Below are 27,301 nucleotides of genomic sequence, written 5' to 3' on the forward strand. Positions count from 1 at the left end.
TCAGTGCTCCCAACTACCTCAAGTTGGTGATCCCAAATACCTCGATTATGGGAACAATCCCAATGTTCTGCTTTTGAGGCTCCCACAGGTGAATTCTTCCCATTGTGGAGATATTTGGGAATGACAGGACACACTCTTTGTGTGCCTCCTTCCCTTGGGATCCCACAGATCTGATCCCAAATCTGGATCCGAAATCTGGGACCCCCCCATCTCTGATTCCAAATCTGGGATTCCCGGATCAGATCCCACTCCCGGGACCCCCCGGCTCTGCTTCCCGGATCCAGGATCCCCCTCTGGGAATGGGAGCGACGGCGGGGAGGAGAATCCCGGGGTAACCCCGAGCTCTGGAGCCGGGATGGTGCTGGATGTGGGGACAGAGCCGATGTCACCCGGACACGCGCAGTGACAAACTCGGCAGAGAGATTGACACAAATTCAGGGGGACACTTTGGGGGGGGTAGGGGGGTGGGGGTGGCGTGTCCCCCATCCCGGCCGGTTCGGGACTCTTGTCCCCCCTCGGCGGCCGTGGCCGGGCGGGGAGCGGAGGTTCCGCTGCCGGCGGGACTGGGGCTGGCCCTGCCTCCTCCTCCTTCTCCTCCTACTCCCGCCGCTCCCGCTCCCACATCTGCAGCTGGAATTGCAATTTGAGGCGCTGCCTGGGCCGGGACAGGGAGTGGGAGGAAGCCGGAGCGCGGGGGTCTGCGCGGGGCCCGGACGGGGACAGAGCCGCGGGGACAGAGCCGCGGGCAGGACGGGGACAGAGCCGCGGGCACCGCGGGGGCGGCCGGAGCCACCAGCCCGGCGGGCACAGCCCGGGTGACAAAGCGGGGGCTGCACCGAGGTGTCCCCAGCCCGTGTGCCCCCCACAGCGGTGAGTGGCCGGCGGGGGTGGCGGGAGCCGGGCGACAGCAGGGCGAGGGGACGTGGGGAGCAGCCCTGTCCCCTGGCCGAGGTGAAGGTGGCACCGCCCTTGGGGTCTCTGCCCGGTTTGGGGACACCGGGGGGGTGCCAGGACTCTGCGGCCTCTTCCCAGTGGGAACGGGGGGGCTGTGGGCACTGGGGGGGAGTGGGGGTGGATGCTCAGACACTGTCCTCGTGTGTCCTGTGCTGGGGGACACCGCTGGGACCATCGGGGACACCACAGGGACAGTGCCACAATGTGCCAGCACCGTGCAGGGGACACCTCTGGCTGCCTCCTGTGTCCCAGTCACGGACGAGGGGACCGGGAAAGGCTCCAGGGAACCCCAACAGCTTCTCCGGAGGATTTGGGGTGTCCCCAACCCCAGAGCCATGCTCAGCCCTGGCACAGTGGGGGTGTGGGGACAAACAGCTCCTTCTGTCCCAGCACATCTGGATCGGAGCCCCACAGCTGCCCTGAGCCTCCCAGGTGTCCCGCGGGGACACCCCGAGTTGTGGGGTCACGCCGAGTTTTGGGGACACCCCGAGTTTGTGGGGTCACCATGCCCGGCCAAGCCGGTGTCCCTGTGCCACTCTTGTCCGTGCCACAGCCCCGCTGTCGCTCCTGGCTGCTCCACCCTGATCCCGTCCCAAACTTTGTTTCCTTTCCCCGTTTCCGTGAGCCCCCGCAGAGACGGAAATGGTGGAAAATCCTCAAAATCGCTGCTCCGGCAGGAGGGAGCCCGGGAGCAGGGACCCCCAGAGTCGGGGGCTTTGCCCTGTGTCCCCTGGGTGACAACAGCGTGGTCACTGCCCAGTGCTGGGGGACACTCGGGGGCTTGAGGCCACCCACCCTCCTCGCCTGGAAGGGGAATGGCACCTTGGGGACAAAGGTGGCTGTTGGCCACCCCCTGCCAGGCCTGGAGAAGGAGGATTTTGGCCACCCGGAGCCTGAGGGTCAGCACAGACCCTGGAGTGTCCCCCTGGACCCCCCATGGCCATGGAGGGACACGGAATGAAGCCACTGAGCCACTGAGGGCTGGTGTGTGTCCCTCTGGCTCCCGTGGGACGTGAGAACTCAGACCGTGGGGTTGGGGACCCTGGGGACATCCCTGCACATCCAAACCACAACCTGAGCCCCAGGCAGCTGGAAAAGGACACAAATCCCAGAGCTGGGGGCTGACTTCCTGCAGGAAAACCTCCTGGAAAGCCCCATTTTGGTGGAAAAGCCCCATTTTGGTGGAATAGCCCCCTGGACCGCCCCCAGGACCCCCAGAGTGTCACCCCAGGGCCACCAGCACGGCCCTCTCTGCCCACAGCTCTTGGGTGGCCAGAGCTGGACCCCCCCATTCCAGGGAAAGCCTCCCCACCTGCTGTTGGTATCCCGAGGGGGGGTTTTTTGGGAAGAGGGGAGGCTGTGGGGCCGGCAGCTCGTGGGTGGGTTTGGCTGGCGGTGAGGCCTCTCCCGATGAGCTCAGCCCTATCCAGAGCCTCTGGATTCGTGGGATGAGAGCAGCCAGTGCGGGCTGGGGGGCTTGGGGGTGGTGGGAGGCTGTGGCCTCGGGAAGGGAGCCAGGAGCTGGGGTGTTATCCCGGGAAGAAGATTTGGAGCTGGTCCAGGCCGGGTTATAATCCCTGGGAAGAGCTGGGATCCCTTTGGCCACCGTGCTTCCATCAAGAAAATAAATTGTGATTTTTCCTAAACAAGTCCCCCCTCAAAAAAGGGCTTTGGTTGAGGGTAAAAAATGTGTAGGAACAGCGATTTCCACCCTGCACATCTGTATCCTGCACATCTGTCCGAACTGCTCGGTGACAGGAACTCGGGTCCCTGTCCCCTCAGTGGTTGTGACAGCCGGAGACACCCTGGATGGTGACAATTGCGTGTGCCCCAAACTGGGACAGCCACACCCCATTGGGAGCTGGGATTTGGGGTCCCCTCCTGCCAACCCTACAGATCTCAGCCTCATCCTCAGTGTGGTTTTGGGGGGATCAAGGCTGGGGTGACACCGAGAGGACACCATGACCACTCCACGCTGCCGAGGGGACATAGGGATGGATTTTGTCCCTTCCTTTTCCAGGTGGGCAGCGAGGCCATGGCGATGCTGCTGGAGCCCGGGATGCAGAGCCTGCGGATGGGTAAGGATGTCCCCAGGGGGTGGCACTGGCTGAGATGTCCCCTGACCTCCGCAGATGATCACTCTGTGTCTGGGTCCCTTGCTGTCCTCTCCACAGCTCCCACACTGGGGAAACCAGAACCAGCTGTGGAGGAAACCTGATCCCGCCATCCCAAACCTCATCCCAAACCTGATCCCACCATCCCAAACCTGATCCCGCCATCCCAAACCTGATCCTGTCATCCCAAACCTGATTCCACCATCCCAAACCCGCTCCTGCCATCCCAAACCTCATCCCAAACCTGATCCCTCCATCCCAAACCTCATCCCGCCATCCCAAACCCAGGAACGTGGAGGCTGTGGCGGGATTTACCCCCCCGACCCCAATCCTTCTCCGCAGGAATGAGGTTTCATGTCTGAGGCTCTCCAGAGCCCCTGGGGGGTCACTGCTCCCCCCGGCTCTGTCGCACGCGGAGGCGGCGCAGAGACGGTTCCCATTTGTCTGGGATCAAATATTTATGGGACAGACATGGATACAGGGAAAGGCACTTACGGAGCGGGCGTAGAGGACAGCAGATGTGTCACCAGCACAGCTCCGGGGTGGGGGGACACAGCAATCGCTGTCCCCAACTCTGATGTGGCTCTTCCCCAGACATGGAAAGTCAAGATCAGACCAATCCCAATCTGAATCTGAATCCCAATCCCAATCCCAACCCCAATCCCGTGGCTGCTGCTGTTGAGGGATCCCAGAGCATTCCTTGGGGCTCCTGAGCTTCCTGATGGTGTCCCAGTGGCTGTCCCAGGGCAAACTGGTGGCACTGGGAGCCAGGGTGGGTTTGTCTGGACACCAGTGAAGGGGAGATGGGAGTTTTGTTCTTCCTGGAGGGGCCTCCTCTGTTCCCAAATCTGTCCAACCACGCAGCCTCTGCTGTTCCCAAATCTCTCCAGAGCCTGGCTGGAGGTGGGTGCTGCTCATCCCCGCTCCCACGGCCCCAGTCCCGGCAGGATCCCGGCTGGATCAGCAATCCCAAAGCACAGGTTTTAGGGCCGACAGTCCCTTCACCTCGCTGGTGTCACCGCCTGTACCCCACACCTCATTCTCAACACTTTACCCCATCCCAATCCCTTGGGAAAGCCACTCTGTCAGCTCCCCCAGCTCCTTCCAGTTGGAGCTGCTCCAGCGGCTCTTTCGTGGGCAGTGATTAATTAATGCTGGCTGCTAATTGGAGCCAGGTGCCTGGGGCAGCGCAGGTGGGACAGCCCCGTGACCCCGGTGTGGGGTGGGAATTCTGAGGCTCACCCCGTCCCAATTCTGGGATCATAGGGGGTCCCTGGGGCTGGAATTCTGCTGCTGGAGGGGACAGGGACGGGTGGTGGCTTCAGGAGGAGGAAGAGGAGGAGGGAAAATCTGCTGTGCCCATGATCCCCACCCCCAGATTTTGGGATTACCACGGGCTCACGCAGGAGCTTCCAGGGTCTCCAGAAAATCGGGATGTTCTGGAGCGTGGCCAGGGGTCTGAGCTGGACCCACCCTCCCTCACTGGTTCTCCATGGATTTGAACCACAGACACTTCCTTTCCCTCTTTCCAAGTTTTCCCCCATTTCCACTGGATCCAAACCTTCCAGCTGCTGGCCCCGAGCAGCTTCCCCTGGAACTGTCCCCTTGGACACATCCCTGGAAGTGTCCATGGCTGAGTTGGATCCATCTGGGATAATGGAAGGTGCCTCTGCCCATGGATGGGGTGGCAGTGGATGGGATTTAGGGACCTTCCCAACTCCAACCATCCCACAATCCCATGATTTTATGAACTCCACTTCTGGAGACCCCACAGTGACTCTGTCCTCTCCTCCAGCACATCCACCCCGGATCCATCTCCATTGGGATGTCCCGGGTGGTCTTTCCTTGGGAAGGGCTGGAATCCCTTCCCACCTAGATCCATCTCCATTGAGATATCCTGAGTGGTCTCTCCTTGGGGAAGGGTCTTTGGGAAGGGCTGGGATCCCTTCCCACCTGGATCCATCTCCATTGAGATGTCCCAGGTGATCTCTTTTTGGGAAGGGCTGGGATCCCTTCCCACCTGGATCCATCTCCATCGAGATGTCCTGGGTGGTCTCTCCTTGGGGAAAGGATTTGGGAAGGGCTGGGATTCCTTCCCACCCGGACCTGTCTCCATTGGGATGTGCTGGGTGGTCTCTCCTTGGGGAAGGGTCTTTGGGGTCCCCCAGACTCTCCCGTCCGTGTCCCCAGGTGCCAATGGCGAGCAGTGCCCGACGCCGTCCCCGCCCGGCTCCCCGGGGACACCCCACGACAGCTGCAGCATCGCCCCACTGACGCCTTCCCAGTCACCGGTGAGTGCGGGACCAGCGGGACCATGGCGGGACCAGTGAGGCCGTTGTGGGGTTCCCAGTAAGGCAGCTTTGGGGTTCCAGTAAGGCCATTATGGGGTTCCCAGTAAGGTAGTTGTGAAGTTCCCAGTATGGCCAGTATGGGGTTCCCAGTAAGGCAGTTTTGGGGTCCTAGTATGGCCATTATGGGTTTCCCATTATCGCCAGTGTGTGGTCCCAGTAAGGCCATTATGGGGTTCCCAGTAAAGCCATTATGGGGTTCCCAGTAAGGTCATTGTAAAGTTGCTGTATGGCCATTGTGGGGTCCCCAGTAAGGCAGCTTTGGGGTCCCAGTAAGGCAACAGTGGGGTCCCCGGTAAGGCCATTGTGGAGTCCCCTATAAGACCATTATGGTGTTCCCAGTAAGGCAGTTTTGGGGTCCCAGTATGGCCATTGGGATTCCCAGTAAGGTCATTGTGGGCTCCCAGTAAGGTCACAGTGGGGCCCCCAGTAAGACCATTATGGGGTTTCGCAGTAAGGGAGTTTTGGGGTCCCAGTATGGCCATTGTGGGGTCCCCAGCATGGTCATTGTAGGGTTCCCAGTAAGGCCATAGTGGAGTCCCAGTAAGGCCAGCGTGTGGTCCCAGTAAGGCAGTTTTGTGGTCCCAGTAAGGCTAGTGTGTGGTCCCATTAACACCACTATGAGGTCCCAGTAAGGTAGTTTTGGGATCCCCAGTAAAGCCTTTGTGGGGTCCTCAGCGAGGCAGTTTTGGGGTCCCAGCAAGATAGTTTTGGGATCCCCAGTAAGGTAGTTTTGGGGTTTCAATAAGGCAGTTTTGGGGTTCACACTGAAGCTGTTGTGGGTCTCCAATAAGGCCATCAAGGGTTTCACAGCAGGGCCAGTGTGGGATTCCCAGTAAGGCCATTGTGGGGTCTGCACTGAAGCAGTTTTGGAGTCCCAAATAAAGCCTTTGTGGGATTTCCAGTAAGGCCTTTGTGGGGGTTCCAGCAAGGTCACTGTGGGGTCTGCAGCAAAGCAGTTATGGGGTCTCCAGTATGGCAATTGTGGTTTTCCCAGTAGGGTCATTATGGCATTCCCACTAAGGCAGTTGTGGAGTCCCAGTATGGCCATTGTGCCATTCCCGGTAAGGCTGTTATGAGATCCCAGTAAGGCTGTTACGGGGTTCCCAGTAAGACCACTGTAAGTGGTGTAAGGCAGTTGTGGGGTCCCAGTAAGGTCACTGGGGTCTGTCCCCCTGTCCTTTCCCCCTCTGGTCCTTCCCCAGTTCCTTCTCTCCTTCCCCTCCCCTCCCAGTCTGGCCTCCATCCCCCCCCCAGTTCCACAGGATGGGTCAGTCTATCCCCAGGACCTCTATCCATGGGATTTTCAGGATGGAGGGGTTTTCCAATTCTGGAATGACCCACCAGGAAAAGTTTAACCCCACAAAACTTCTGCCCTTCTCCGGGGCCACCGGGTGTGGGAGGCCGCGTTCCAGAGCCAGATCCTCCCTGGAGTTCCTTGTCCCTGCACATTCCTGCACCAGCCGCCTCTTCCCTGCTGATCCTGGCGTTTTTCCCGGCCAGCTTGTGTCTGCACTTCTAAAATCTGGGGACATTAAATGTTAATGAGGCTTTCAGCTTCCCGTGGTGACATGGGGACAGGGCCTTGTCACATCCTTACGGCTTCTTTGGCACCGGGACAGCCCTGGAGGGAAGGGACACGGAGTGGGGACAGGAAAAGTGTGGGAGCAGCAGTGGGAACATCCCAAAATGCCTGGGGCAGGGGGATTTTCAGCTGGGTGACCCTTGGGTACGCCTGGGACAAGGTGAGATTGGACACAGGGAAAGTTTTCAGCTGGGTGACCCTGGGGACACCTGGGATGAGGTCACCTCGTCCAAGATGGGGAGCAGGGAATGGTTTGGGTTCAGTGGCCCTCGGGGACACCTGGGACAATGTCCCTTGGACTGAGACTGGACACAGGGAATGATTTGGGTTCAGTGGCCCTCGGGGACACCTGGGACAATGTCCCTTGGACTGAGACTGGACACAGGGAACGATTTGGGTTCAGTGACCCTTGGGGACACCTGGGACAATGTCCCTTGGAGCAAGACCGGACACAGGGGAGGTTTTTAGGAATCTCAGCTCCAATTTCAGGGTCCAAGTGAGGGGGGCTCAGCACAATAAAAACAGGAGCTCCCAACCACCCTGGCTGCTCCCATGGGCACCCATCCCTCTCCAGGACTGCCCAAATCCCTGTGTCTCACGGGAACTGCCTTTGGGAATGACTGCAGCCACCCCATGAAATATGGGAGACGCTTTTCCCAATGAGTTGAAGATGTGTAAGAAGAAGAATCACCCATCAGGAAATCACCAAACTGGGTGAAAATCCAGGAAAAAATCATGAAAATCCCGTGAAAATGAACCTGTTCCTGGGGTTTTTACTGCTTTTCTGGAATTGCCAAGTCCCAATTGAGTGCTTGATCCCATTCCTTGCCCTCCAGCGGAGTGAGGCGCGTTCCCAGCAGACCCCATCCTTCTCTGTGGTGGTGGCCATTGACTTCGGCACCACCTCCAGCGGTTATGCCTTCAGCTTCACCAGCGATCCCGAGGCCATCCACATGATGAGGTGAGGACCTGCCAGGGGCCCTGGAGCTGGGAAAGGACTTTTATGGCCCCAAAATGGTCGGAAGTTGGGTTGCTGGGAGATGGTTCCTGGAAGCAGTGGCTGGGAGGTGTGGGGTGAGGATACTCCAAGGGCTGGAGCCCCTCTGCTCTACAGCCAGGCTGGGGGAGTTTGGAATGTTCCCCTGGAGAAGTGAAAATTCCAGGGAATTCTCAGAATCCTTGAAGAGGCTCCAGGAGAGCTGGAGAGGGACTGGGGACAAGGGACAGAGGGACAGGACCCAGGGAATGGCTCCCACTGGGAAAGGGGAGATTGGGCTGGGATCTTGGCAAGGAATTCCTGGCTGGGACGGTGGGGAGGGGGTGGGCTGGAATTCCCAGATTTGCTGTGGCTGCCCCTGGATCCCTGGCAGTGTCCAAGGCCAGGTTGGATGGACTTGGATCCACCTGGGATAGTGGAAAGGATCTCTGCCATGGCAGGGGGTGGCAATCAGTGGTGTTCAAGGTCCCTCCCAACCCAAACCAGTCTGGATTTCCATGAATTTCCTTGGAGGATGGAGCGGGATCACCCCTCCTCCTTTGTCCCCATTTAAGGTCCTTCAGGCCATGCCCACAGAAACAAATTAAACCTGGCAGGACCCATTCCCTGGAAGTTCACCTGCTCTGGCTCCTCTTTGCAGGAAATGGGAGGGAGGGGACCCGGGCGTGGCCAACCAGAAGACCCCCACCAGCCTCCTGCTGACCCCGGAGGGGACATTCCACAGCTTCGGCTACACCGCCCGCGATTACTACCATGACCTGGACCCTGAGGAGGCCCGCGAGTGGTTCTACTTCGAGAAGTTTAAGATGAAGATCCACAGCACCAGTGTGAGTCCCTGCTCCCATCCTGATGTTCCTGGTGTTCCCAGGGGGATCCTGGCCAGGCTGGGAATTGAAATGTTGGGAAAAATCCCATTTTAGCCCATTTGAGGGTGAATTTGAGGTTCTCCCATCCAAGCTGCTCCAGGGCGGGTGGATGTGGTTGCACAAAGCTTCAGGTGCTGGAGCAAATTCCCAAGGCTTGGTGATGGATCTGGTCACCTCCCAGCCCCGTGTGTGATCCATTTGCTGTTCCTGGCAGGATCTGACCATGAAAACCGAGCTGGAAGCTGTCAATGGGAAGAAGATGCCGGCGCTGGAGGTGTTCGCCCACGCGCTGCGCTTCTTCAAGCAGCATGCGGTGCAGGTGGGGCCACCTCCATCCCTCCTCCTCCTTCCCAAATGGAATACTCTGTGTCCTATCCGTGCACTCCATGTGAGGGTGGGGAGGCCCTGGAATGGAATTCCCAGATTTGCTGTGGCTGCCCCTGGATCCCTGGCAGTGTCCAAGGCCAGGTTGGGCACTGGAGCTTGGAGTGACCTGGGATAGTGGGAGGTGTCCCTGGGTGGGATGGGATGGGATTTAAGGCCCCTCCCAAACCATTCCGTGATTCACTGGGAGCCCCCAGGTGTCACCTCCTGCTTGTCCCCTGGCAGGAGCTGAAGGACCAGTGCCCATCCCTGCCCGAGAGTGATGCCATCCGCTGGGTCCTCACCGTGCCAGCCATCTGGAAGCAGCCGGCCAAGCAGTTCATGCGGGAAGCGGCCTACAAGGTGGAGGGACTCTGGAGGGTGACCATGTGGTGACCCTCACAGGGGTTGTGGTCTCTGGGGCATCCCCATCCTCCCTCAAACTGAATTCCCACTGTCAAAGGGTAGCATTAGGTGTGATACTGGCAAGGAATTCCTGGCTGGGAGGGTGGGGAGGGGCTGATCTGGAATTCCCAGAGCAGCTGTGGCTGCCCCTGGATCCCTGGGAGTGTCCAAGGCCAGGTTGGATATTGGGGCTTGGAGCACCCTGGGATAGTGGGATGTGTCCCTGCCCATGGATGGGGTGGGAGTGGGATGGGATTTAAGTTCCCTTCCAACCCAAACCTAACAAAAGTTGTTGGGTGAGCGGGTGGATAATTTGCCAGGTGGGTGGTTAAGTGGATGGTTGGGTGGTTGGTTGAATTGTTCAGTGGTTGGGTGGTTGGTTTGGTGCTCAGGTCATTGGTTGAGCAGTTGTCTGGTTGAGTGGTTGGGTTGTTGGTCGATGTGTTAGTTGGGCAGTTGGTTGGTTGGTTGAATGGGTGGGTCATTGGTTGGCACTTGTTTGGGTGGCTGGTTGAGCAGCTGAACCATTGGTTGGGTGATTAGTTTGACGGTTGGGTCATTGGTTGAGCTGTTGATTGGTCGGTTGTGTGCTTGATTTGATGTTCAGGACATTGGTTGGGTCACTGGTTGAGCGGTTGGATGATTGAGCAGGTCATTGGTTGGGTGGTCAGGTGGTTGGTTGGGTGGTTGGGTCAGGGGCTGAGTGGTTGAGTGGTTGGTTGTGTGGTTGGTTTGGTGGTCAGGTCTTTGGTTGTGGTTCGTTGGATGGTTGGTTGGGTGGTGAGGTCATTGGTTGGTCGGTTGGGTGGATGGATGGTTTGGTTGGGTGGTTGGTTGGGTGGTTGAGTGGTTGGTTGTGTGGTTGGTTGGGTGGTCAGGTCTTTGGTTGTGGTTCGTTGGATGGTTGGTTGGGTGGTGAGGTCATTGGTTGGTCGGTTGGGCGGATGGATGGTTTGGTTGGGTGGTTGGTTGGGTGGTGAGGTGATCAGTTGGTTGGGTGGTTGGTTGGATGGTTGGTTTGGTGGTCAAGTCATTGGTTGGGTGGTTGGTTTGGTAGTCAGGTCGTTGGTTTGGCAGTGAGGTCTTTGGTTTGGTGGCTGGTTCGGTGGTCAAGTCATTGGTTGGGTGGTTGGTTTGGTGGTCAGGTCATTGGTTTGGCGGTGAGGTCATTGGTTTGGTGGCTGGTTCGGTGGTGAGGTCATTGGTTGGGTGGATGGTTTGGTGGTGAGGTTGTTGGTTTGGTGGTTGGTTGGGTGGTTAGTTGGCTGGTGAGGTTGTTGGTTTGTTGTGTGGTTGGTTGCATGGTTGGGTTGGTGGTCAGGTCATTGGTTGGGTGGTTGGTTGGATGGTTGGTTGGGCGGTTGGTTGGGTGTTGAGGTTGTTGAGTTTGTTGTGTGGTTGGTTTGGTGGTCAGGTCATTGGTTGGATGGTTGGTTGTGCAGTTGGTTGGGTGTTGAGGTTGTTGAGTTTGTTGTGTGGTTGGTTTGGTGGTTAGGTCATTGGTTGGATGGTTGGTTGGGCGGTTGGTTGGGTGTTGAGGTTGTTGAGTTTGTTGTGTGGTTGGTTTGGTGGTCAGGTCATTGGTGGTGTGGTTGGTTGGGCGGTTGGGTGGATTTATGGCAGGTTGAGTGGTTGGATGGCCAACTGCATGCTTGGATTGTTGGTTGAGCTGCCTGGTCACGAGCTGAGCACTTGATTGGTCAGTTGAGTTTTTGGGTGAATATTCAGATATTGGCGAGTGTTGGGTCCTCCCGCATTCCACAACTCCAGATCTGTGTGAGCACCAGGGGGATGGGGACACACCTGGGACCCCCCATTCCCTGTCCCCTCCCCGCCCTGTCACCGCGTGTCTCCGCAGGCCGGGCTGGTGTCCCCGGAGACGCCGGAGCAGCTGCTGATCGCACTGGAGCCCGAGGCCGCCTCCATTTACTGCCGGAAGCTGCGGCTGCACCAACTGATCGAGCTGAGCTGCCGCCCCCCGGCCAATGGGGCCGAGCCCTCCCACCCCATCGACTCCAGCTTCCGACAGGGTGAGGGGCGCAGGGAATGGGGTCGGGACAGGGCCGGGGGCTGGAGGAGCAGGGAATGGGATCCGGTCCTGCATGCCAGGTCTGGAGGGTCCATCAGCTGCCCTGGCTGGGGAAGACCCCGGAGACTCCCATTCCCAGAGAGTCCCCTGTCCCCAGAGATCCCCCCCATTGCCAGAAACCCTATTCCCAGAGACCTCCTTCCCAGAGATCTCCCCCATTGCCAGAAACCCCATTCCCAGAGATCACCCCCATTGCCAGAAACCCCATTCCCAGAGACCCCATTCCCAGAGAATCCCCTGTCCCCAGAGACACCCTGTCCCCAGAGATCTCCCCCATTGCCAGAAACCCCATTCCCAGAGATTTCCCATCCTCATACCCCCATTCCCAGAGATCCCCATCCCCAGAGACCCCTTCATTCCCAGACCCCTTCATTCCCAGAGGCCCCCATTTCCAGAGAGCCATCTTTGCCAGAGACCCCCCATTCCCAGAGACCCTCCTTTCCCAGGTTCCCCCATTCCCAGACTCCTCATTCCCAGACACCCCATTCCCAGAGAATCCCAGGCCCCAAAGACCCCATTCCCAGAGTCCCCATTCCCAGAGACCCCCTGTCCCCAGAGACCCCATTTTCAGAGAACTCCTGGCCCAGAGACCCCACTCCCAGAAACCCGCTTCCCAGACCCCCCATTCCCAGAGACCTGCTTTCCCATAAGCCTTCAAGCCGTGTCCCATTCCTGCCACCTTGGCCACCACCCCGTGTCCTTGGGCCACCTCCAGGGACTGTCCACCTATGGATGAGATCCTGGGTTTTACTGGGACAACCCCAGTTTGCCCAGCTGGGACCAAGCCCCAGAACTGGGATGCACTGGTGGTGATCCCAGATGGAGATTTGGGATCCCATGGAGGATTTATGGGGTTGCTTGAGCTGATCCCAAGGATGAGGAATTATCCACGTGCCAAATATATCCTCAGGACAACCCCACCTTTCCCAACTCATCCCGGCCCTTCTGGGCGGCTTTGATGTCCCTGGGATGGGGGGAGCAGAGGAAACCCCACCCGGGCTGTGGGGTCCAGGCCGGAGGTGGCATCGCCCAGGGTGGGCACAGGGTGATCCCATGGGATTGGGGGGTATCCTTTGGGATCGCAGCAGGGCAGCGGGAAAGCTGGATCTGCCCGTCCATGGTGGAGCTGTGTCATACTGGGGTCCTGGCTGGAGGGGGGTGGTCACCAGTGCTCCCAGTACAGACCCCACAGCGGGAATGGGGCGGATCCTGGGTAATGGGGTGGATCCCATGGAAGTGGGGTGGATCCCATGGATGTGAGGTGGGTCCTATGGAAGTGGGGTGGATCCCGGGGAAGTGGGGTGGATCCCATGGAAGTGTGGTGGATCCCATGGATATGAGGTGGATCCCATGGAAGTGGGGTGGATCCCGTGGAAGTGGGGTGGATCCTATGGAAGTGGGGTGGATCCTATGGATATGAGGTGGATCCCATGGAAGTGGGGTGGATCCCGTGGAAGTGGGGTGGATCCTATGGAAGTGGGGTGGATTCTGACCCCGCTGCCGACCCCTGGCTCTGTCCCCCAGCCCGGGAGCAGCTCCGGCGATCCCGGCACAGCCGCACCTTCCTGGTGGAGTCAGGAGTGGGCGAGCTCTGGTCGGAGATGCAGACAGGTATGAGGTGGGGACACGGGTGGGGGAATCTCCCCACTGGAGACTCCCAGATCCCGGGGTCCCCCTGGATGTCCCCTTCGTGGCAGAGCCACCCCCAAGCACCCAAAGGTGCTCCTGCCATGGGGGTGACACAGCTGGGGTCTGTCCCTTGACCGCACAGAAGGGGCGGGGTCTCCCTGCCACCATCCCATCCCTTCGTCTCTCCGCCCGCCCCAATTCCCAATATTTTGGGAAAACGCAGCTCTGGGTCCCCGCGGGTGGGTGTCGCGGGGGGTCACCCAGGACCGCCACCCTGTCGCTGTCCCCCCGCGCAGGTGACAGGTACATCGTGGCCGATTGTGGCGGGGGGACGGTGGATTTGACCGTGCACCAGATCGAGAAGCCGCAGGGGACGCTGAAGGAGCTCTACAAAGCCTCGGGTGGGATGAGGATCCCTGGTCATCCTTTTGTCCCCTGCTCCGGGACCCTCCTGGGACCCCAAACCCCGGCTGGGACCCCAAACCTGGGCGGGGACCCCAAACCCCGGCTGGGGTGCCTAACCCAGGCTGAGACTCCTAACTTCGGCGGGGGCCCCAAACCCCGGCTGGGATGCCTAACCCAGGCTGGGACCCCTAACTTCGGCGGGGACCCCAAACCCGGGCTGGGACCCCAAACCCAGGCGGGGACCCCAAACCCAGGCGGGGACCCCAAACTTCGGCTGGGACCCCAAACCCCGTCTGGGACCTCAAATCCAGGCGGGGACTTCAAATCCTGGCTGGGACCCTAAATCCGGGCTGGGACCTCAAACCCCAGCTGGGACCCCAAACCCCGGCTGGGACCCCAAACCCCGGCTGGGACCCCAAATCCGGGCGGGGACCCCCCGCTCCACGAAAGGGTGGTGGGTGGGGCTGTGGCTCCACCTGGTGGCGGCGCGGGGAAGTGCAGGGGGACGGGGGGACAGAGAGGGGACAGAGGGAAGGGGGGACGGACTGGAGGGAAAAGAAGGGACAGGGGTGGATTAGGGAGTCACGGTGGGGCTGGGAGGATGGGGATGGTGGGTGAGAGGGGACAGAGGGACAAGGAGATGGGGTGGAGGGGACAGGGGCGTCTGGGGGACCTGGGGACATGGATGCCACAAGGACATCAGGATGGGGAACATGGGGACATGGTGATAGGGGTGCCACGGGGATGTCTGGGGACCTGAGGACATGGGGATATGGGGGACATGAGGACGTGGGGATGTGGGGGACATGGACATGGGGGTGACACAGGGACATGGGGATGGGGGATATGGGGGACATGGGGGAGACAGGGATGTAGGGATGAAGGACATGGGGACATGGGAATGTGGGGGATGTGGGGATATGGTGTTGGGGGGACATGGGGACATGGGGGATATGGGGGACGCGGTGATGGGGGACATGAGGACATCAGGATGGGGACATAGGAGACATGGGGACGTGGGGATGGGGGACATGAGGTGTGGGTGCCACAGGGACATGGGGATGGCAGACATGGGGACCATGGGGACATGGTGATGGAGGACACGGGGACATAGGAATGTGGGGGACATAAGGACATGGAGATGTGGGAGAATGCAGTGATGGGGGACACGGCTGCCATGGGGACACGGCTACCACGGGGCCACCTCCTGACCCCATCCTGGTCCCTCAGGAGGTCCCTACGGGGCTGTGGGCGTGGACCTGGCCTTTGAGAAGCTTCTGTGCCACATCTTTGGGGACGATTTCATCGCCACCTTCAAGGCCAAGCGTCCAGCAGCCTGGGTGGACCTGACCATCGCCTTTGAGGCCCGGAAGCGCACGGCTGCCCCGAGCCGCTCCAGCCCCCTCAACATCTCCCTGCCCTTCTCCTTCATCGACTTCTACCGCAAACACCGCGGCCACAACGTCGAGACCGCGCTCCGCAAGAGCAAGTGAGGGGTGATGCGGGCTGGAGGCATCACGGGAGCGCGGGGACACGGTGGGAGTGACGCTGGGGTGGGAAAGGGCAAGAGAGGGGGAGAAAGGTGGCATTGGGGTGGAAGTGTGGGAGTGGAGAGGACAGCGAAGGACCAGGTGGAAGTTCCCAGTCACCTCTGGGTCCCCTGTCTGTCCCCAGTGTCAACCTGGTGAAGTGGTCGTCCCAAGGGATGCTGCGGATGTCCCCCGAGGCCATGAATGAGCTGTTCCAGCCAACCATCACCCACATCATCCAGCACATCGGTGGGGCCTGGGGACATGCCCATCCATGGGGAACCCCTGTCCCACCCCCTGTCCCTGGGATCACTCCTCATCTCTGGGACCTTCCCTGTTACTGGGAGCCCTCCATTCCTGGGATCATTCCCATCCCTGGGGGATGCCCCCCATTCCTGGGAGCCCCTTCATCCCTGGAATCATTCCTGTCCCTGGGACCATCCCTGTCCCTATGAGCCCCCCCATCCTTGAGACCATCCCATGCCTGAGAAATCTCCCTCATCCCTGGGACAATCCCACACCCTGGGATCCCCTTTGTCCCTGTGACCCCGCTCCTGTCCCTGGGACCCTCCTGTGCCTGGGACCCCCCCTTCAACCCTGGGACCTTCCCTTCATCACCTTCCCTGTCCCTGGAACCCCTTTTGTCCCTGGGATCACTCCTGTCTCTGGAGCCACCTTGTCCCTCGAATCCTCCATTCCTGGATCCCCCATTCCTTGTCCCTGGAACCCCCATTGCCCCTGCGAACCTTTTATCCCTCGAATCCCCATTGTCCCTAGGACCAGCCCTTGTCCCTGGAACCCTCCCTGACCCTTGGCCCCATTCCATCCCTGGAACTGCCCCCATTCCTGGACACCCCTCATCCCTGGCCCCCATCACCCCCATCCCTTCCCCACACCCCTTCTCCACCATCCCAGCCTCCAAACCTCCACTTTTATCCCCATTCCAGACACCCTCCTGAAGAAACCCGAGGTCCACGGCATCAAATTCCTGTTCCTGGTGGGCGGCTTCGCCGAGTCGGCCATGCTGCAGCGGGCGGTACAGGCCGCTTTCGGCCACTGCTGCCGGGTCATCGTCCCACAGGACGTGGGGCTGACCATCCTCAAGGGGGCTGTGCTCTTCGGCCTGGACCCCGGCGTGGTGCGGGTGCGCCGCTCCCCGCTCACCTACGGCGTGGGGGTCCTCAACAAGTTCGTGGAGGGCAAGCACCCGCGGGAGAAGCTGCTGGTCAAGGAGGGCAAGAACTGGTGCACCGACATCTTCGAGAAGTTTGTGACCGTGGACCAGTCGGTGGCGTTGGGTGAGGTGGTCCAGCGGAGCTACTGCCCGGCCCGGCCCGGCCAGCGCCGGACCATCATCAACATCTACTGCTGTGACACCGATGACGTGGTGTACATCACCGACCCTGGCGTCAGGAAGTGTGGCACCATCAGCCTGGAGCTGGGGGACGTGGGGGACGTGGGCTTGGCGCGAGGCCGGCGCGAGATCCGCACCAGCATGCAGTTCGGGGACACCGAGATCAAGGTGACGGCACTGGACACGCGCACGGCGCGCAGTGTGAGGGCCACCATTGACTTCCTGTCCAATTGAGGGGCCCCTGCGATGTGCTACCATCAGCTTCCTGTCCAACTGGGACTACCCAGGATGTGCCACCATCAGCTTCCTGTCCAACTGGGACTACCCAGGATGTGCCACCATCAGCTTCCTGTCCAACCGAGACCTTCCTGGAGACTCCACCATTGAATTCATCTCCAACTGAGGCCCCCTGTCATCATGGGGACACATCCAGGACCTGCTACCATAAACTTCCTGTCCAACTGAGGGGCCCTGGCATTGTGGGGACACCCCTGGAATCTGCCACCATTGACTTCCCGTCCATCTGAGACCCTCCTGGAGATGCCACCATGGACTTCATCTCCACCTGAGGGACCCTGTGATTGTGGGGACAATCCCAGGACCTGCCACCATGGACTTAATCTCCAACTGTCAGTCCCTGTCATTGTGGGGACACCCGTGGGAGCTGCCACCATCGACTTCCTGTCCAAATTAGACCTCCCTGGAGATGCCACCATTGACTTCTTGCCCAACTGACAATGGGACCACCATTGTGGGGACCACTGGGAGATGCCACCACTGATTTCATCTTCAACTGAGGCCATCCTGGGATCTGCCACCACTGAATCCTGTCCAACTGAGAGTCCCTATCATTGTGGGGACACCCCCAGGAGCTGCCACCATCAACTTCCTGTCCAACTGAGGGGCCTTGGGAGATGCCACCATCAACTTAATCTCCAGCTGAGACCCTGCCAACATCATGGGGACCTCTGGGACCTGCCACCACTGACTTCTTGTCCAACAGAGACCATTGAGAGATGCCACCATGGACTTCCTGTCCAACTGAGACTATTGCGGAGATGCCACCATGGACATCTTGTCCAACTGAGACCATCGCGGGGATGCCACCATGGACTTCCTGTCCAACTGAGAGCTTCCTGGAGATGCCACCATCGATTTCCACCCCAGCTGAGACCTCCTGTCACTGTGGGCACCATGCCAGGACCTGGCACCATGGATTCCCCCCCAGACTGAGACCCCCCCCACCTTATCCTGGGGACCCCAGTCCCTGCCCCCCACCCTCTCCCAGCCCCCCTTTAACTGGAATTTGCCTCATGACCCCTCCCCAACCCCCATCCAGGACTATTTGGGATTATCCAGCTGGGGTTGTCCCCTGTCCCTCTGGCCTCTGGGCAGGTTCATGGAGGGGATCTGGGCTCCCAGCCCATTCCCAGTGGGATTTTCCTCCTTCCCGAGGTGGGATTTTGTACTTTAAACACTCCCAGGCATGTAAGATATCTTTATATTTATATATACATATATATATATATATATATGTAGGCACATAAAACCTCATGAAACTGCTCCTGGTCCTTGTACCACGAGGAAAAAAAAATGGGAAAAGAGAGGAAAAAACCAGAAAAAATCTGAGAAAAACAGAAAAAAAAAAAAAAAAACAACAAAAAAGAGGCGCTGGCAGCAACAAAAGGACATGGCTGGGGGATGTGGCCCCAACCCTGAAGCCACGGGCGACTCCCCGCTCCCACCACACATTCCACAGGCAAAATTCCTCGCCCACCCCAGAAAAGAGGAAGATTCCCACCCCAAGAGGCACAATTCCCCCAAACCCCCCCCCAGGGCTGCGGGGTGAGGGCGAAGCAGCGGCAGCAGCAACAAGGGGTCCCCCCCCCCTGCCTGCTTTGGGGACCGTCCTGTGCTTTGGGGACTTTGGGGTCCCTCGGGGTGGGGTTTGGGGTCAGTCGAAGCCGTGCCAGTCACTCTGCTCCGAGTCGTATTCCAGCTCGGCCCCCACGCAGCGCACCCCGTCCAGGAGCATCGGCGTCCCATGGTGACGGTCTGGGGACATCAGGGGACACGGCTCGGGGACAGCTCGCTGTCCCTTTGGGGAGGGTGGGAACGCCCCTTTTGAAGGGGTTTTGGGGGGTTTTAGGCTCGCAGGGGTTTGTCCATCCCAGCAATGCTGGGCCCAGGTGGGTGGGGGATGTGTTGTCCCTTGTCCTTGTGCCAACGCTGTGGTCACTGCCCAGGGGTGGTGACATTCTCAGGGGGCTGGGGATGGCTGGGATATGGGGTGGGGGACACGGGGAGCAAGGGGGTGTTGGGGTTTATAAGAAGGGTCCCAGGGATGGGGGGGGTCCCAATGACAGGGGACATCCCAGGGACAAGGAGGGGGTCCCAGGGACTAAGGGGGGACCCAGCCAAGCACAGGGGCCCCGGGGACATTGGGGTCACCCCCCACCCCCTCCCTTCACCCCTCCCCAGGGCTCTCCTCTACCCCTGGGCTGGGGAATTTTTGGGATGAAATCACCCGTTTTGGGCAATTCCTCAGCAGTACCCTGAAGCTGGGACAGCGCCACGTCTGAACTGGGACAACTGGGAAGATTGGCTGGGCCTGGGGTGGGGGAGGGGAGGGGACAGTAAGGGACCCCAGAACCCCCCCCAGAGCCCCTTACCCATGACCCGGGCCTGGACGGTGACCTTGATGTGGCCGGGGCTGTGTCCGGCCAGGAGCAGCTCCTCCTTCAGCACCCCCTCCTTGTGTGCCGTGTACTCGCAGCGCACGCTGTGCCCTGGCAGCGGGGACACGGAGAAGCTGCCGGAGCCCTGCCCGTGCCTTCCTCACCCTGCCTGTGCCTTCCTCACCCTGCTCGTGCCCTCCTCACCCTGCCTGCACCTTCTGGAACCTTCCCTACCCTTCCTGAACCCTTCCTGTCCTTTTCTGCCTGTGCCTCTCCTGCTTTCCCTGAACCCTTCCTATCCTTCCCTGCCTGTCCCTTTCCACTCTGCCTGTGCCCTCCTCACCCTGCTTGCAACTTCTGGAACCTTCCCTGAAACTTCCCTGCCCTGCCTGAGCCCTTCCTATCCTTCCCTGCCTGTGCCTTCCCGCTCTGCCGGCACCTTCCTTACCCTGCCTGCCCTTCTGGAACCCTTCCTGCCCTTCCTGTGCCTCCCTGAATTTCCTGGCCCTCCCTAAACCCTTTCCTGCCCTGCCTGTACCTTCCCACCCTGCCTGCACCTTCCCTGCCCTGCCTGTGCCTCCCTGAACTTTCCCTGTCTTCCCTGAACTCCTCCTACCCTGCCTGTACCTTCCCTGCCCTGCCTGCACCTTCCTGAACTTTCCCTGTCCTCCCTGAACTCCTCCCACCCTGCCTGTACCTTCCCTGCCCTGCCTGTGCCTCCCTGAACTTTCCCTGTCCTCCCTGAACTCCTCCCACCCTGCCTGCACCTTCCCTGCCCTGCCTGCACCTTCCTGAACTTTCCCTGTCTTCCCTGAACTCCTCCCACCCTGCCTGCACCTTCCCTGCCCTGCCTGCACCTTCCTGAACTTTCCCTGTCTTCCCTGAACTCCTCCCACCCTGCCTGTACCTTCCCTGCCCTGCCTGTGCCTCCCTGAACTTTCCCTGCCCTTCCTGAAACTTCCCTGCCTGAGCCCCGCCTGTGCCCTCCTTACCGTCTGTGCCCTTCCCTGCACTTCCTGCACCTTCCTGAACCCTCCCTGCACCTTCCCTGCCCTGCCTGTCCCTGTCCCCCTCCTCCACCCATGGGGTTCCCCAGGGCTCCTTTCTCCTGCTCCAGAGAGGCCGTGGCCCCGATCCCAGCTCCAATCCCGATCTTAGCTCTGATCCCGACCCTGGCTCCAATCCTAATCCCAGCTCCAATCCTAATCCCAGCTCTGATCCTGATCCTGGCTCCAATCCCAACCCCAGCTCCAATCCTAATCCCAGCTCCGATCCCAATCCCAACTCCAATCCCGATCCCGGCTCCAATCCCAATCCCAGCTCCAATCCTAATCTTGGCTCCAATCTTGATCTCGGCTCCAATCCCGGCTCTGATCCCAGCTCCAATCCCAGCCCCGATCCTGGATCCCCATCCTGGTTTGTCCCCCACCACCGATCCCAATCCTGATCCTGATCCTGATCCTAATCCCGATCCCAGCCCCTGTTGGGAATCTCCAAACAAACCCTAAAGCACTTTTTTTGGGGTGGAGCCAGCAGCAGGTGGGAAAAGTCCCATCCCCGCCCTGTCCCCGCTGCCGGGAGGTGACACCGACGGCCCGAGGGGACAGGGATGTGGGAAGCAGCATCCATTGGCTGTGGGACAACTGGGATGGGACCGAGGTGGCCTCGGGGACCTGCGGTGTCCTCGGAGTGGAGCCCGTGTCCCCAAGGAACTGCCACCCAGCCCAGTGTGACGCTCAGCTGTCCCCAGGCTCCGGGATCCCATGGATGTGGCAGTGCCCAATTGTCCCCAAAGTGGAGGATGGCACCCTTGGAGCAATCCCTGTCCCTGTCCCTTGTCTGGATCTGGAGCCCCCTCACCCACAGAGACCCCCAGGAAAGGAAAATCCCAACAACAAAATCATGGAATCTCAGGGACCCTGAGGACAAGGAATTGTCACCTCCCCGAGACACTGAGGGGACACCTGGGTGTGGCCTCGCGCCCTTTGGGAAAGGACCAGGTACAGGATGGGGACGCTGGGGACAAGGAGGGGACACGGTACCTTCTGGCAGGGAGGTGACACTGATGACGCGCAGGTTGGGGTTGGGGACAGGGAGGGGACAAATGTCCTTGCCCAGATTCGGCACGGGGGGCAGCTGGAAGGTGATCTCGTACTTGTGTAGGATCTTCAGGAATCCCACCTGGAAGAGCGGGATATGGGGGTGACAACACGGCTGGGGTGTCATTGTCACCTCCCCCTTGGGGACAAGGGACACTGGAGAGTCCCCAGGAAGGTGGGGACAGCACCTGGAGAGGGGGAATTGTATCCTAAAAATTTCCCCCGGTTAAATCCCTTATGGGGGGGAAGGGATTTGTGCCCTAAAAAAGTCAGGAAATAATAAATAGGAGAAAATTTAGGAAAGAATAGGAATGATTTCGGAAATAAATCAGGAAAACAGGATGATTTTGCCCCCAGAAAAGCAGGAAAAATATGGAATTTGGGGACAAAATTCTGGGAATAACGACCCGTGGATGTCACAGGAGCAGGGAGAGCTTTTCCAGCTGTTCCTGGAAAAGGCTGGAGTGCCTCTTCCCATGGAATTTTTCCGCTGTCATGACAAAAAGCAGAGCCCTCCAGAGCCTTGGAAAAATCCATTTTGGGAAGGGAGCGAGCTGGAACGACCCCTAAGGGAAAAAAAAAATCCGGGGCCAAGATCCGGAGGGTGGAATTCCCAAAATCCCCCCAGGGCTGGGATCATCCCAAAGAGCTGGAAAAGGATCTGGGGAGAACCTTCCAGAGCTTCAAGGGGCTCCAGGAGAGCTGGAGAGGGACTGGGGACAAGGACACAGGGAATGGGGACATTTAGGGTGGGATTTTGGGAAGGAATTCCCGGCTGGGCTGAAATTCCCAAATTTTCTGTGGCTGCTCCTGGATCCCTGGAAGTATCCAAGGAACCGGGATGAGCTCCAAGCTCTTTTCCCCCCAAAAACCATCCTGGGGATTAATTTTAAAGGGATTTATCCCTTTAAAAGCCCAGAAAAACAACCAGGATCTTCTTTTCCCAACCCTGCCAACCGCACCAGGGACCCCTCCCCATGTCCCCGTGGGTGGCACTGCCACCCCCTTGTCATGTGGTGGGAAAACAACAAGGGCCGCCCCCGGAGGCAGCGCCGGATTTGGGATGGAATTCTGGCCACGAGGCTCTGACTCAGCGCTGGTGGCAGCTGCAGGTGCCACACGTTGGTGGCACCGCGGGTGGCTCCTTGTCCCCTCCGCTGGCACTGCCCCCGGAGCCCTTCCACCCGCGGGATAACCAGGAAAGGCTGGGAATGGCCCTGCTGGGATCTGGAGCGGCCCCAGCGGCCCCAAACCGGGGCAGAGGGGACAGTGCCAGGTGTCCCCTGTGTCCCCAAAGCCACCCAAATGTGGCGCTGGATTTGGGGGACAATCCGGAGTTGGTGGCCTCAGGAGCAGCCCTAGGGAATGACACGGAATTCTGGGGTGGGAACGCCTCAAAATCCGGGAATTTTCAGGAGTTGGGAGCCCCGGAGTCCCCAGGGGATGGTGACATCACCCTGTTGTCCCCCTGTCCCCCACCTTGACCAGGAAGTGGCCGTCCTTGTCCTGTGTCACCATCACGGCCGAATCGTGCAGCTGCTCCTGGAAGTGGACGTGGCCCTGTGTCCCCTCCTGGGGGTGGCCCTGGGTCCCCTCGGGGGTGAAGCGCACTCCTGTCCCCTTCCCCTTGCTGCCTGCAGGTGACAAAGCCCCTGGTCACAGCCGTGTCCCCAGGGGAGGTGGCGTCGCGCTGGGGACGCGGGGCAGAGTGTGGTGGCACCAGGAGAGGCTTCCCGGTCACCCCCTCCCTGTGTCACCTGGGACACAGGGGACCTGTGGGGACAGCCAGCTCCTCTCCGAGCAGGGACCTGCCACTGCCTGATGCCCAGAGGGTCCCCAAGTGTCCCCAAGTGTCCCCAGGCTCGGCAGACTCTGCTCCCTCCTTTAATGTCCTTAGGATATGTGACACAGGCTGGGGACACAGAGACACAGGTGACTGGAGGCAGGGGACAAGTGAGAAGGGGGGAGAGCGTGGAAGTGCCACCAACCCATGCCCAGAGGGTCCCTAAGTGTCCCCAAGTGTCCCCAAGCATCCCCAGGCTCAGCAGACTCTGCTCCCTCCTGTGATGCCCTTAGGACAAGTGACACAGGCCGGGGACATGGGGACATGGGGCAGGGGACAGGTGAGAAGGGGGGAGAGCGTGGAAGTGCCACCTGCTGATGTCCAGAAGGTCCTCAAGTGTCCCCAAATGTCCCCAAGCATCCCCAGGCTTGGCAGACTCCGCTCCCTCCTCGGGCTGCGAGGTGCCGCGGGGAAGGTGACACAGGGGAGGTGACACGGCTGTGACAAGGCCAGCAGGACAGGCCACATGGCAGCGCCGGGGCCCTGCCACCAGCCTGGGGACAGCGCTGTCCCCACGGAGGCCCAAATCCCGTGGGATTTTCCACGTGCGCCACTTCCATGGAAAATCCGCCCCTTCCTCCTCCTCCTCCTCCTCCTCCTCCCCCTCCCGCCGAGCCCCGCTCCCAGCTGGCAGCAGATTGTCACCGCCGCCAGCAGCAGATTGTCGCCTCCCTTGTCGCCTGAAGAAAAGGCTCTTTGTGCTGGCAGCGCCGGGAGTCCCGGGGTTTAATGAGCCGGGCTTTAATGAGCCGGGCGTTAATGAGCCGGGCTTTAAGGTCCCGCCATTGTTCGGCCCCAAAGTCCCTCCCGCACTCCTGGGGGGACAGCGAGGGACACGGTGACAGCGTGGGGACACACGCGGGGACACGCGGGGGACTCTCCAGGGTGGCGCCGTGGCGATCCCGAAGGATCTGCGTGGATCCCAAATCCCAAATCCCGATCCCAGCCCGGGAATCCCGATCCCAACCCCTGATGATCCCAAATAAGCCTTTGTCACCCTGGTGGCACTTGGGGACATTTGGCCGCCCCCTCCCGGGCACGGAGCCTCCGGGAAGAGTGGGATGGGAGCAGCAGGAAGGGGGGAATCGGGATTTGGGGTGTCCCAGCGCGGTGACTTGGGGTGGCCCCGGGAGGGGACAGCAGGGACCGGCAGGGGTGGCAGCCAGGGATCCGCTGGATCGGGGATTTGTGGGATATGGGATCCGTGGTATCTGGGATTTGTGGGATCAGGGAATCCCTGGGTCTGGGATTTGTGGGATCTGGGAATCTCTGTGTCTGGGATTTGTGGGATCTGGGATTTGTGGGATCAGGAAATCCCTGGGTCTGGGATTTGTGGAATGTGGGATTTGTGGGATCTGGGAATCCCCTGCATCTGGGATTTGTGGGATCTGGGATTTGTGGGATCAGGGATTTCTGGTATCACAGAATCCCTTGGATCTGGGATTTCTGGGATCAGAACCTGTTGGACCCTCGGGGTCACCGTGTACCCTCAGGGGGTCTCAGGGTCCCCTCCAGGATGTCCCCAGCTCTTTTCTTCCCGGGAATCTCCTGAGGCTCTCCTGACCTCATCCCATCGGGAAGGAGCCACCCCCTGCCCCATTCCCAGGGAAATTCCCGGACCGGAATCCCACAAAGATTCCTTGGGATTTGTCTCACCCCAAAGCGCTTTTGGGGTCCCTCAAATCCTTGGATAGGGACAGAGGGAGGGAACAGGAACAGAGGGACCCCAAAAGCTCCGGGAAACCCCCAAATCCCGGGATCCGGGACAGGGAGGGGGTCTGGGGACTCACCCTTGCTGGCTGTCGCCATCTGTCCCCTGCGCCGTCCGGCGATGTCTTTGTCCCCAGTGTCAGCGGCCGGGGGGCATCGTCCGGGAATTCTGCGGGAATGGGGTGGGAATGGGGTGGGAATGGGAAGGCGCCAGTTCCGTCCCATATTCCCATCCCATTGCGGCGACAGTGGTGGCCCCGTGGTGGCCCCGCGGTGGCCCCGAGGTGGCCGCGATGCTGGCGGGGAGGAGGAGCCAGGGGCAGCGCCAGGCCTGGAATGGGCATTCCCTCATCCCAAATCTCCGGGAAAAGCGGGAATTAGGGGATTCCTTCCCCCCCGCGTGCCTCAGTTTCCCCCTTTCCCCCCCTCCGCGAAAAAAAAACCTCTCCGAGGTTTGGGATTTTTTTCCAGATTGCCAGCGCTGATCCCAAACTTGGAGCCTTTCCCAAATCGTTTTTCCCGGGATAAACGGGAGATCAGATCCCAGATTTGGAGCCTTTCCCAAATCGTTTTTTCCCGGGAAAAGCGGCGCCACCGCCAGCCGGGAATTCGGGATGTGACATCCCATCTCAAAAAAAAAAAAAAAAAAAAAAAAAAAAAAAAAAAATCCCCGGGATGGATTTGGAGGAATTGGAATTCACCTTCCTGGGATCGCCCCATGGGACCGGGAATGCCGGCAGGGATTGGGAAGTGGAAACCCCAAAACGCCGGGAAATCCGTGGGGGGGAAAAACCCCAAAATTTCGGGAAAAAAAACAGGATAAAAGAAAACCGAGCTGGAATGGAAGGGGGGAGCCTCTCCCGGGGTGGGAGGAATCCAGGGATTTGGGGGCGTCTCAAGCCATTCTGGGCGGTGGGGGAGAAGGAGAGGTGTCACCAAGCTCAGGACGGGGGTGACAGGTCCCCAGGAGGGGACACCGCGGCCGCGATTGTCCCCACCCCCCCCCCCCTTTCCCAGCCCCGCTTCACCTCCGCCATCACCCGCGGCCCGCCAGCCCCTCCGCGGGGCTGCCCCGGTGCCTGTGCCGCCCCCCGGGTGTCCGCGGTGTCCGCGGTGTCCGCGGTGTCCCCGGTGTCCCCGGTGTCCCCGGTGTGTCCCCGGTGTCCCCGGTGTGCCCCCGGTGTCGCCGCGCTCCGCTCACCCCGCCGCTCCCGCCGCCCGCTTCCCGCTGCGGGGACACGCCCCCTCCCTCCTATTGGCTGGCGCGCCCCCACCTCGCGCTCCCATTGGTGGGCGCGCACGCCGGTCACGCCTCCAGGCCGCGCCCCGGGCAGTGCTTATCGGGCGTTGCTAGGGGGCGGGGTTGTTGCTAAGGGGCGGGGCCAAGGGGCGGGGCAGCCAGGGAGGAAGGGCGCGCGCTGCGGGGCGCCCCCTTGTGGGCGGTGGGGAAGTGCGGGGGCGTTGCCATGGGAACGGGGGGTGGGGGATAGGGGCCTTCCCTTCCCTTCCCTTCCCTTCCCTTCCCTTCCCTTCCCTTCCCTTCCCTTCCCTTCCCTTCCCTTCCCTTCCCTTCCCTTCCCTTCCCTTCCCTTCCCTTCCCTTCCCTTCCCTTCCCTTCCCTTCCCTTCCCTTCCCTTCCCTTCCCTTCCCTTCCCTTCCCTTCATCTCATCCCATCTCCTTCCATCTCATCCCAATTCCATCAGATCCATCTAATCCTGAATTATCCCAGTTCCTTCCTGTCCCATCCCATCCCACCCCACCCGATCCCATCCCATCCCACCCCACCCCATCCCATCCCATCCCATCCCATCCCATCCCATCCCATCCCATCCCATCCCAATTGATTCCCATCCCTTCCCTTCCCTCCCTATCCCCATCCCACCCCAATCCCATCCCAACCCCAATCCCAATCCTATCCCTTCCCATCCCATCCCAGTCCCAATCCCATCCCAATCCTGACCCCAATCCCACCCCATTCCCAGCTGACCGCCCATCCTGGGGACATCTAGTCATGTCCTTCCTGTCCCCATCCCGAGCTCCGTGTCCCTTCCCACGGGGACAGGGGACAGGGAACGTCCCCATCCCATCAGGACGTGGTATACGGAGACAGTTCCCATCCAGAGAGTGCCAAGATTGTCCCCTGGGAATGGGGGGGGACAGCGGGGGTCAGGGAACACGTGAGGGACACAGGGAACACGTGAGGGACACAGGGGACATTGCCACCCCTGGGGGGCTGCTCCAGCTGCTGGAACGCTTAAAATCCCGGGATCCGCATTCCCAGAAATCTGGGATCCACACTCCCAGCGGTCCCCAGAGCCCCAGCTGTGTCCTT

At 60.2% G+C, this 27,301-nt stretch overlaps 2 protein-coding genes across 5 annotated transcripts; one reads left to right on the forward strand and one right to left on the reverse strand.

Annotated features, from left to right (window-relative positions):
* The first annotated feature begins 626 nt into the window (after positions 1-626).
* Positions 627-18,201, forward strand: HSPA12B (heat shock protein family A (Hsp70) member 12B). 3 transcript variants are annotated; one of them, XM_068189158.1, is made up of 14 exons: positions 627-870; positions 2,975-3,032; positions 5,259-5,359; positions 7,838-7,962; positions 8,639-8,825; positions 9,079-9,183; positions 9,474-9,590; positions 11,491-11,662; positions 13,246-13,332; positions 13,647-13,751; positions 14,986-15,244; positions 15,430-15,533; positions 16,232-16,928; positions 17,303-18,201. In XM_068189158.1, the coding sequence occupies exons 2-13, from the start codon at positions 2,990-2,992 to the stop codon at positions 16,870-16,872; spliced, it is 2,046 nt and encodes a 681-aa protein (XP_068045259.1). In that variant the 5' UTR covers positions 627-870; positions 2,975-2,989; the 3' UTR covers positions 16,873-16,928; positions 17,303-18,201. The 3 variants fall into 3 exon arrangements, with proteins under 3 accessions (XP_068045259.1, XP_068045260.1, XP_068045258.1); XM_068189159.1 differs by having other exon boundaries at positions 17,511-18,201; XM_068189157.1 differs by having other exon boundaries at positions 628-870; positions 16,232-16,970.
* On the reverse strand, positions 18,143-26,270 carry ADISSP (adipose secreted signaling protein). 2 transcript variants are annotated; one of them, XM_068189160.1, is made up of 6 exons: positions 26,170-26,270; positions 25,049-25,137; positions 22,895-23,049; positions 21,359-21,497; positions 19,311-19,427; positions 18,143-18,693 (listed from the first exon to the last, which is right to left on the reverse strand). In XM_068189160.1, exons 1-6 carry the CDS (start codon positions 26,253-26,255, stop codon positions 18,593-18,595), a joined length of 687 nt encoding a protein of 228 aa, XP_068045261.1. In that variant the 5' UTR covers positions 26,256-26,270; the 3' UTR covers positions 18,143-18,592. The 2 variants fall into 2 exon arrangements, with proteins under 2 accessions (XP_068045261.1, XP_068045262.1); XM_068189161.1 differs by lacking the exon at positions 26,170-26,270 and adding an exon at positions 25,997-26,042.
* Positions 26,271-27,301: the final 1,031 nt, after the last annotated feature.

Source organism: Anomalospiza imberbis, chromosome 4, assembly GCF_031753505.1.
Source record: "Anomalospiza imberbis isolate Cuckoo-Finch-1a 21T00152 chromosome 4, ASM3175350v1, whole genome shotgun sequence".
Taxonomy (NCBI): domain Eukaryota; kingdom Metazoa; phylum Chordata; class Aves; order Passeriformes; family Viduidae; genus Anomalospiza; species Anomalospiza imberbis.

Excerpts from the sequence above, each read along its gene's own strand:
- HSPA12B (XM_068189158.1), top strand. The coding sequence starts at position 2,990 with ATGGCGATGCTGCTGGAGCCCGGGATGCAGAGCCTGCGGATGG. Across the intron at positions 9,184-9,473 it reads TCAAGCAGCATGCGGTGCAG|GAGCTGAAGGACCAGTGCCC; the intron begins GTGGGGCCACCT and ends GTCCCCTGGCAG. Across the intron at positions 15,245-15,429 it reads ACCGCGCTCCGCAAGAGCAA|TGTCAACCTGGTGAAGTGGT; the intron begins GTGAGGGGTGAT and ends GTCTGTCCCCAG.
- ADISSP (XM_068189160.1), bottom strand. The coding sequence starts at position 26,255 with ATGGGAGCGCGAGGTGGGGGCGCGCCAGCCAATAGGAGGGAGGGGGCG. Across the intron at positions 25,138-26,169 it reads CGGGCGGCGGGAGCGGCGGG|AATTCCCGGACGATGCCCCC; the intron begins GTGAGCGGAGCG and ends CCATTCCCGCAG. Across the intron at positions 23,050-25,048 it reads GATGGCGACAGCCAGCAAGG|GCAGCAAGGGGAAGGGGACA; the intron begins GTGAGTCCCCAG and ends TGTCACCTGCAG.